The sequence below is a fragment of the Solanum tuberosum genome, unplaced genomic scaffold, assembly GCF_000226075.1.
Source record: "Solanum tuberosum cultivar DM 1-3 516 R44 unplaced genomic scaffold, SolTub_3.0 scf00133, whole genome shotgun sequence".
NCBI classification, from domain to species: domain Eukaryota; kingdom Viridiplantae; phylum Streptophyta; class Magnoliopsida; order Solanales; family Solanaceae; genus Solanum; species Solanum tuberosum.
Genome location: NW_006239056.1, coordinates 79,822 through 89,904, shown reverse-complemented (window position 1 = coordinate 89,904; position 10,083 = coordinate 79,822). Strand labels below are relative to the sequence as shown.

General features: G+C 29.5%; 1 protein-coding gene across 3 annotated transcripts; it reads left to right on the top strand.

Annotated features, from left to right (window-relative positions):
- Nucleotides 1–7,436: 7,436 nt before the first annotated feature.
- LOC102601949 (protein SENSITIVITY TO RED LIGHT REDUCED 1-like) lies at nt 7,437–8,587 on the top strand. 3 transcript variants are annotated; one of them, XM_015310330.1, is made up of 2 exons: nt 7,437–7,660; nt 7,808–8,587. In XM_015310330.1, exons 1-2 carry the CDS (start codon nt 7,463–7,465, stop codon nt 8,504–8,506), a joined length of 897 nt encoding a protein of 298 aa, XP_015165816.1. In that variant the 5' UTR covers nt 7,437–7,462; the 3' UTR covers nt 8,507–8,587. The 3 variants fall into 3 exon arrangements, with proteins under 3 accessions (XP_015165816.1, XP_015165818.1, XP_015165817.1); XM_015310332.1 differs by having other exon boundaries at nt 7,437–7,786; nt 7,934–8,587; XM_015310331.1 differs by having other exon boundaries at nt 7,437–7,793; nt 7,941–8,587.
- Nucleotides 8,588–10,083: the final 1,496 nt, after the last annotated feature.

Sequence of the window (10,083 nt, the reverse complement as noted above, 5' to 3'; positions counted from 1 at the left end):
TGAGAATGAAAGATTCATTTCCTATCCATATCCTTTTTTTTTTAGGTATTTTTGGTCTTCTCGTCGTGGCTAAGACATGACCAAATTAAAAAATATTTTTTTTATTGGTTCAATCGGTTTCTTAACAAAAATAGACTGAATAATGGTTCTTAATAATTTTTGAATAGTATAAGGTTGTTTTTTGCTCACTTAGATAATATAAGGATGTACATTAAATTTGAGTTATAGTTAAGGGATGATTTTAGTCAAAAGTTATATCGTGTTAATTAATTAAAAAATATTTTATTTTTATAAAGATAATTAAAAATATATAGAATTAAGTGATTTCATTATTTTATGAATGATATTGACTTTTTTGGAAAATGTTTTAATTTTATTATACTGATATTTTATATGTAGAAATATATATTATGAATTTTTTTGGAAAATGTTTTAATTTTATTATACTGATATTTTATATGTAGAAATATATATTATGAATTTTTTTGGAAAATGTTTTAATTTTATTATACTGATATTTTATATGTAGAAATATATATTATGAATTTTTTTGGAAAATGTTTTAATTTTATTATACTGATATTTTATATGTAGAAATATATATTATGAATATATATATAAATCAAAATTGAAAAAATTATATAATTATCAAATTATCATACTATAAAATATCAAATCAAACTTAAAATTAAATTAAATTAATTTAATATAATGAGTTTAAAATCAAAACTTAAAACAATCAAATCAAAATTCAAATACCATACCACGTACATCTTAGCTCACTAGATGTGGGCTCGAAGTAAGGTATGGAATTGAGCTTGCACCATAGCACTCTTAAAAGAATCGGCGTAAGCTATCTCTAACCTTATCCTCTATTTCACTCTTCAAATATAAAGTTTTTTATATATATTATTTTTCAACAATCAGTTCTAACTCAATTCTCGATTTTACTCGTTAAACAAGAATCTTTTTCTCTATCCTCAATATTATATTATTATTTTTATTTAATTATTATTTATTATTTCATGATATAAATCTTTCCTTTTTTTTCTAAATAATCACCCTATATAATTTTTATGTAATATAAAAAAATATGATCCTTTATTTAGTATAAAATTATATTTTATTCTAAATTTCTAATGAACATACGAATAAATGAAAAAAGAAATCAACAAGCACAATCGCACAATCTCAACCACAACTTCTCTAGATCATACACTAATTTTTTTTCAAATATTGTTAAATATGGAAACAATCTACCGGATTACTAAATTATTGTTGTGATTTTTAAAATTATTATGTTATGTATTGCATTATATTGTTATCTTGTATTTAAACTATAATGTTATGTATTGTATTTTAAAATTAAAATTTTTAACTTATCATTTTAATTTTGTGCATTCTTCATAGTGAAAATTAACAATTATATCAAATTATATCACTTAAAGTGACGAAAAAAATTTAAAAAATATTTAAATATTATTAATTTGGATGATAGTAGTATATTAAATAATATATTACATTTTAAAAGAATTACGAATATTATAGATTTAATTAAATAACCTTACATGAAAAATAATATGTTAATTACAAAATAATAGAAATAATAATATAATATTCAAAAAGTAAAATAGAGAGTATGAATAGTAGTTTTCCAAATTTGGAGAATTACTATTCAACTCTATATTTGAAGAGTAGAGAGTAAAATAAAGAGTGTTTGAAGAGGGCATTATTTGTTTACTCTCCAAACATAGAGAATGCCAGAATGGAGAGTAAAATAGAGTCAGGTTGGAGATGGCCACCCACCTCTTTTTTACTCTCCATTCTCTATATTTGGAGAGTAAAATAGAGAATGGGCTATCCACACCCTCCATTCACTCTTTATTCTCCACTTACAGAGAGGTGAACAGTAGTTCTCCAAATTTGAAGAACTGTTATTCACACTCTTTATTTTACTTTTTGATTATTTTATTATTATTTCTTTTATTTAATAATTAACACATTATTTTTCATATAATACCATTAATTAAATATTTACTATATAATTTTTTTAAAATGTAATATAATTTTTTTTAAAAATATATTATTTAATATATACTATTTTCATCTCGAATTAAGAATAATTTAATTTCTTTTAACATTTTCGTCACCATAATATGATTTGATATTATTATTAATTGTCACTATGATGAATGCACAAAATTAAAATGATAAGATGAAAATTTTAATTTAAAAATACAATACATAACTTAATAATTTATATACGAGATAAACCAATACATAACATAATAATTTTATAACAACAATTTTGGTTGCAATTTTTGTCCACTAATTTGTAGATTATATAATATTTATTTGCAATTTATGTTATTTAGAAATTTAGAATAAAATAAAATTTTAAATTAAATAAAAAAATGAAAAAATAAAATTTATATTACATGAAAATTATACAAAGTAATTATTTTAAAAAAATAAAATTATATTATTAAATAAGAAAATAAGAATGAAATAAAAATAATAATATAATATTAAGGAGAGAAAAAGGATTCATTTTTAGAGTAAAATAGAGAATTGAGTTGGAGATGAATGCCTGAAAAAATAGAGAACTCTATATTTGAAGAGTAAAATAGAGAATAAGGTTGGAGATGCCCTAAAAGCAACATAACAAAAGAGAGATTTCCAAAATAGTTTCTTATTTTTGAGTTAAGACTCAAAGTGTTCTCTTTTCAATACATAGCATTAATGAACTCTCATTATTGTGATATTGATGCATTTTTAATTAGAGTTAGGCATGGTATGGTATATATCGAATCCTCATATTATATCAAATTTTTTTATATCGTGATTTTGGTATGATATATGATATACATTTTAATTTTTTTTGTTATTCGGTATGATATTTGGTATATAAAGGTGACATACCGAAATATTGAATATCATACCAAAGTGTGTGTATATATATATATATATATATATATATATATATTATTAAGAAGATACTAACAAATATGCAACATAGTATTAGTATAAAGTATAAACTAAATGTTTCAAAGTTGAAGCCGTGACTACTCTATTTTTTATTGAAATTTATTTTAAACGTAATTAATTAACAAAAGGAGCTGTTTATACTTATTTTTCTAACATATATTTTTATATGTGTAATGTGTTAGTATGATACAATTGAAATATTTTTTGAATTGTCAAAGTCATAATATTTTATTATACGAGTATATATTAGTCGAAATTGAACAAACTATATTACCGATTTACCATACCGCTAAATATCGAAACCGAACTTAAAAATATCGAATAATTTGGTATGGTAATAATATAATAATTTTAAAAATTAAATATCAAAATTACGAGGATAACAAAGTTTTAAACACCATACCATGCCATGTCCCCTACTTTTAATCCTTTCCTAAATTTTAATATATTTTTCAACTTTAATTTTATCCACAATTTAAAGTATGGAATAATCAATCATCTTTCTTTATAATATATATTAGAAACAATATCTCCCTAAGAGAAAATAAGAAGAGTTGTACGTATTCATTATTTTGTATAATCTAAATATCATTGCAATTAATAAATTAAGAATCTATCTTTATTTTTTTAAACTAGACAAATAATATTGCAAGGAAATAAATTTTGTACTTAAACATATGAAATCTGAAGGCTAGTTTGAGGGTGAATCAAAATTGTATATATTTATAATATGAAGGATTTTGAGTTTAAAGTAAAAAAAAAGGGACTATTTTAAGTTTTTTTTTTCTCTAATAAAAAACTCCAAAACCCTCCCTGAGCCGTCAAAAGTGAACTCCGGGGAGAATTGAGCTCCGTCGATGACTTTCTTAGATGCAACAGCAGCTTATCTCTCCGGTAAACATGGATAAATCTTAGTGAGGAGAAGGAGTGCGGGCTAGGATTTCGCTTTATTCTTCAAAAGATAAGCATCTGTGCGGTTTTTACTTCTATTTTGGGGTCAGGTATGTTCGAGCTTCTGTGACTCTTCTTTGATTGACAGATTTTAGTTTTTGGTGAAGTTCAGCAATCTAAAATGTTGAGAATTATCATTATGAATAGGCCAATTTTAATTTCTAGCTATGAAAATTGCTCTGTAAGTGTAGAGTTTAGTTTAGTTTTGGGCTCTTGATTAGATCAAGTGGATTGAGCACTTGGAAGTTGGAACTACTCTTTCTATTTTTTGATAACCGTGGTGTTCGGCTTAGTTTGTGTGCATTTCAACTAATTCCATGAGATTCCTGCCACCTGCAAGAGGTAACTATGTCCACAAAGGCTAGAACAGATAGGAAAAAAGTACTATAGTTTTGTCTCTGCTGGGAATTGTGGAATTGAACCTGAGACATCATGGTGTTCAACTCACTTCATTGACTAGGCCCACACATAATCGTTGAAGATACTAACAAATATGCAACATAGTATTAGTATAAAGTATAAACTAAATGTTTCAAAGTTGAAGCCGTGACTACTCTATTTTTTATTGAAATTTATTTTAAACGTAATTAATTAACAAAAGGAGCTGTTTATACTTATTTTTCTAACATATATTTTTATATGTGTAATGTGTTAGTATGATACAATTGAAATATTTTTTGAATTGTCAAAGTCATAATATTTTATTATACGAGTATATATTAGTCGAAATTGAACAAACTATATTACCGATTTACCATACCGCTAAATATCGAAACCGAACTTAAAAATATCGAATAATTTGGTATGGTAATAATATAATAATTTTAAAAATTAAATATCAAAATTACGAGGATAACAAAGTTTTAAACACCATACCATGCCATGTCCCCTACTTTTAATCCTTTCCTAAATTTTAATATATTTTTCAACTTTAATTTTATCCACAATTTAAAGTATGGAATAATCAATCATCTTTCTTTATAATATATATTAGAAACAATATCTCCCTAAGAGAAAATAAGAAGAGTTGTACGTATTCATTATTTTGTATAATCTAAATATCATTGCAATTAATAAATTAAGAATCTATCTTTATTTTTTTAAACTAGACAAATAATATTGCAAGGAAATAAATTTTGTACTTAAACATATGAAATCTGAAGGCTAGTTTGAGGGTGAATCAAAATTGTATATATTTATAATATGAAGGATTTTGAGTTTAAAGTAAAAAAAAAGGGACTATTTTAAGTTTTTTTTTTCTCTAATAAAAAACTCCAAAACCCTCCCTGAGCCGTCAAAAGTGAACTCCGGGGAGAATTGAGCTCCGTCGATGACTTTCTTAGATGCAACAGCAGCTTATCTCTCCGGTAAACATGGATAAATCTTAGTGAGGAGAAGGAGTGCGGGCTAGGATTTCGCTTTATTCTTCAAAAGATAAGCATCTGTGCGGTTTTTACTTCTATTTTGGGGTCAGGTATGTTCGAGCTTCTGTGACTCTTCTTTGATTGACAGATTTTAGTTTTTGGTGAAGTTCAGCAATCTAAAATGTTGAGAATTATCATTATGAATAGGCCAATTTTAATTTCTAGCTATGAAAATTGCTCTGTAAGTGTAGAGTTTAGTTTAGTTTTGGGCTCTTGATTAGATCAAGTGGATTGAGCACTTGGAAGTTGGAACTACTCTTTCTATTTTTTGATAACCGTGGTGTTCGGCTTAGTTTGTGTGCATTTCAACTAATTCCATGAGATTCCTGCCACCTGCAAGAGGTAACTATGTCCACAAAGGCTAGAACAGATAGGAAAAAAGTACTATAGTTTTGTCTCTGCTGGGAATTGTGGAATTGAACCTGAGACATCATGGTGTTCAACTCACTTCATTGACTAGGCCCACACATAATCGTTCCAGAAATCACATGTTTGTGGAGAATTTGACCTTATTTGAAATATTCTAATTAACTACCCTTGTTATTATCATTTGCTTATAGCTAGAAGCCTTAGAACAGAGTTTAATGTTCAAGATACTTGACAATGCAAAGTTTTTAGGGACTAACACAGACCCGTTTATGGAATAAATTTGCATCTAATTTCAGGCAAAAAATAGAGGAAAACTAGAAAAAATGAAAGGAGAGAAGTGATTGAAATGATAATTACTGGACTAAAAAACATGAATTTCGTAGGTAAGTTGTGTGAACGTTTTAACAGATAAGCATTCATCTACATTCAGTTTTAAGGAACTAACTAAAAGAAAATAAAAAATTAAGAGGAGAATCATTTCCATGCACTCTTAATGAAGTGTTTTTCCCTATTTGGGAAGTTTGTGGGGCAGTGGGGAGGTGTAGCCTTCCATGAAGCCCATTGTACGGTTCTACAAACATGGACAACATGCACGAGCTTTCCCAGGATGATTTAGACTGAAAGACAATGTAAGTAAGCCAACAATCATAAAAACTACTGCCACTATTTAGATTTCATTGGTAGAACTGCTTCTCTAATCTCTACCAATGGAATGGATTATCCTTCTGTGAAAGATAGCTTCAAACACTTCCCCTAAAACTGTAGATCATACCAAAAGTATCAATGAGTTCTGTAACTTAGAGTAACAGCTTCCTCCCTTAGCATTTATAAATGTCGTAAATGAGGTGATGGGATAAATTGGCGTAATGAGTATAACTCATTGCAGCTCTTCTCCAAATTTAAAGAATGAGACATCAGAGCAAAAAATGATGATTTTGTTTCTCTCTTTCAAAATGATATTGAAAGGGTATTGTCGAAGTACTTACATAACAAAGTGTGTTGAGAAGCCTGTGACACATTATGCTTTTACTCTTTGGTTTGTGAACTATCTCCAGATGTGGAAGTTCAATTATCCATTATTGATAGACGATTTGCATTAAGATCTTTAGTGAACGTTATTGCTGTAATCCTTTATTCTTGAATAATAGGTGTTATGATATGCTACTAAAAGTTAAATCGTTGTGTATATCCAATGTGCTACAACTGTTGAGACATTGTGTGCCAGGATACAGTAATAGTAAATACTAAAACTGCAAAATGAATCGGCGCAGGAGCTGCTACAATTGCTCTGTAATATGTGTTATCTTTGTGCTTATATTTATGTTTATGTTCGTTATGTGTACACTCTTTTCATATTGTTATGACCTTGAAAAAGATCATCTTACAGTTTTCTCTAGAATCTGTATTCCTTTTCTCCTAACAGCTCATACGACAATCATAGGGCAGCAAACATTCTTAATTCATTATGAAAAAAGTCTTGAAAACCTCAAAAAGTAGAAGCACTTTCTGTATACATGTCGAGTAGTGGTTTGTATCTTTTTTGTATGTCTGCTAAAAGCTTCAGAATAAAGAGTCATTAATAAGTGATTTTTAATTGTCTAACTGGCCTTTGGAAATTTCAAGGTAGAATTCTAATATTCACACTCTTATTAATATATTTTCCTTTTAGGTCCTTGACTAACGACATATTTCAAACATAGTCTGTGTCATTCTCAAGTAGCTATAGAGGAATGGCTTCATCAGCAAAGACACCAGCTCTTGACAAGCCTAACCCAGCTGAAGATTGGACTGTTGTATTGCCTCGTCGTGGAAAACAAAAAAGAAATTTTCATAAAGTTATCATTCACGAACGGCAAAAACAAGAACAACTGTGGACTCCATCAGATATTGAGACCAATCCAGAGAGAGAATCTAAATTGATGCAGAAAATACAAACCTGCATTAGGAAACTCGAGAGCTCTTCCTTCTGGTTGAAATTTTTGGATCAGTTACAAACCCCTGAAATATTTGATAGGTTTCTAAAAGCTGTGGGCTCAGAAGGAAAGATGCAGATGGTAATATATGGAATGCAGAAAATACAAACCTGCATTAGGAAACTCGAGAGCTCTTCCTTCTGGTTGAAATTTTTGGATCAGTTACAAACCCCTGAAATATTTGATAGGTTTCTAAAAGCTGTGGGCTCAGAAGGAAAGATGCAGATGGTAATATATGGAATTGGTAGCATAGAATCGTATGAGCCTCCTAGATTACAGCTTAGTCTTGCAATCTTAATGAAAAGAATGTTTAGTTGGATTGGGGAGGTAGAGGTATTTGATCCAGTGATCTCTCTGGCAGAATCTAGGGTGCTGACAGCTCTCGGTTGTTCTGTCCTAACAGTCAATGAACAGGGTCGACGGCAAGCTTTAAGACCTACGATGTTCTTCATGCCACATTGTGATGCTGAACTATATGAGAATCTTCTAGAGGCAAATTGGAGGCATGATCTATTGAGTAATATGACACTGTTTGGAAACAGTTTTGAGGCGTATGAGCAACACGTGTCAGAGTGCAAAATCCTTAGACTTGCTGATTCTAGGAAGCATATCCTAGCAATCAGGCAGTTTGTAAAAGAGCTTCCCATTGATTCTAGGAAGCAAATCGTAGCATTGAGGCAGTTTGTAAAAGAGCGTTCCATTGATCCTTTTTCAGATGATGTATTTCGTGCCTTCCATGGTTCAAGTTGGCATTTTTTCGACATTGATCCACATTCAGATTTATGTGATGCTAAACCTTGAACTCTTGTTTTCTGGATTGTACTCTTTATTGGAACTGAATATCAAATTTTTATTATGATTTAGGAAAATGTTCTTTCTTCACCTTTTGTTTCCTTGGATTAATGCCTGTTGTCGAGCTCCCAGCCTTACTGATGCATGACTGTTTCTTTATGTGCATGCCTTTTAACATGCCTCTTTTATCCTTTATGAACCTTGACGTTTCCAAATGAGATACATTCACGATTTTATAAAAAGTCGGGAGTTAAACATCCTATTTGCTTTACAATCCACTAACTGCCTGTTTTCTGATGTTTCAAAAGCAATGCTTGAATCTCACACATGGAGGTGGGAGAGTTGATGCTTTGCTTCGCGTTTCCTTATGAATATCTGAAAAAGAGGTGAGTGATAGTACATATCTAGCTTATGCATCAAATGTTGTAAATTACTTGAACTAAGGGTCTATCAGAAATAACCTCTCTACCTTTTCTAGATACCACTTGTGGAATTACATTGGTATGTTGTTGTTGCGTCAAATGTTGTAAATGCTGTCATGATGAATTGAATGGTAACATCTTTTTGAAAAATAAATGCTATGGTTGCTGTAGTCAACAGACCTGTCTGGGATCAGCTGTAGGTGGGATTTGATTATTTCAATTTCATTTGAATTGTAATTTGACCTTCTATTCCATCTGGACTAGAGATGGAATATGTATTATAGAGAGTTCCTTGTACTTGTCCTTTAAGTGATTTGATTATGTAAATGTCCCAAATCCATGTCACGTATTTTGCGATTTGACCTAACAGGCCTTGCGACTTTAATCATCATCGAACACAAAAATGTGCATGTGATGTGAACTTGGGTTATCATTTAAGAAGTTTTTCTGTTTCGTCCCCCATTCTGATACAAGATTTGTCTAAGGTGTCATGTGCATTCTTACTTCAAAAGCTTGCTGTTGTAGAAGCCTACTAGTCCTTTTCTTCGATCCGTCCTCTGATACGTGTGCCACCATAAATATCTTTTACACTAGGAAAAAAGGTTAAATATACCTCTTAGCTTTGTGATTTAGAGCATATATACTCCTTGTTGAAAAGATGGTGCATATGTACCCTTGAAATGCAGAAATTGTTCATGGTGCATATGTACCCTTGAAATGCAGAAATTGTTCTTGAGGGTTAAATATACCTCTCAATATTTGGTATCAATTTTTTTATCCCAAAGCATCACATCTAGAGCTGTCAATATGGGCTAGCCCACCCCATCCGGGCTAACCCATACAAGCTTTGACATTTTACGGATCAGGCCGGGCTAGCCCATTTTTGGTGTGGGCCAGAAAACGATCGGCCCAATCCACAAGTACGTGGGCTACAGGCTTGCCGAGCCAGCCCACTTTTTTTAAAATTATATATTTTTTATAATTATTAAAATAAATTATAAATTATAATTTAAAAATATTATCATAAATATCGACAAAACAATATTACATGGTGTTAATGTTACTACTTGTTAATCAAATCCACAAATAAAATTATCTTTATAATATTTATTAAGGTTTTTCAAATAAAAGTATAAATATCTAAATAGAAATATTAACATAATT

Bases quoted from the DNA above. Each gene is read 5' to 3' on its own strand.
- LOC102601949 (XM_015310330.1), top strand. From the start codon at position 7,463: ATGGCTTCATCAGCAAAGACACCAGCTCTTGACAAGCCTAACCCAGCT. The intron at 7,661-7,807 runs ATACAAACCTGC...GGAATGCAGAAA, and splicing joins AATCTAAATTGATGCAGAAA to ATACAAACCTGCATTAGGAA.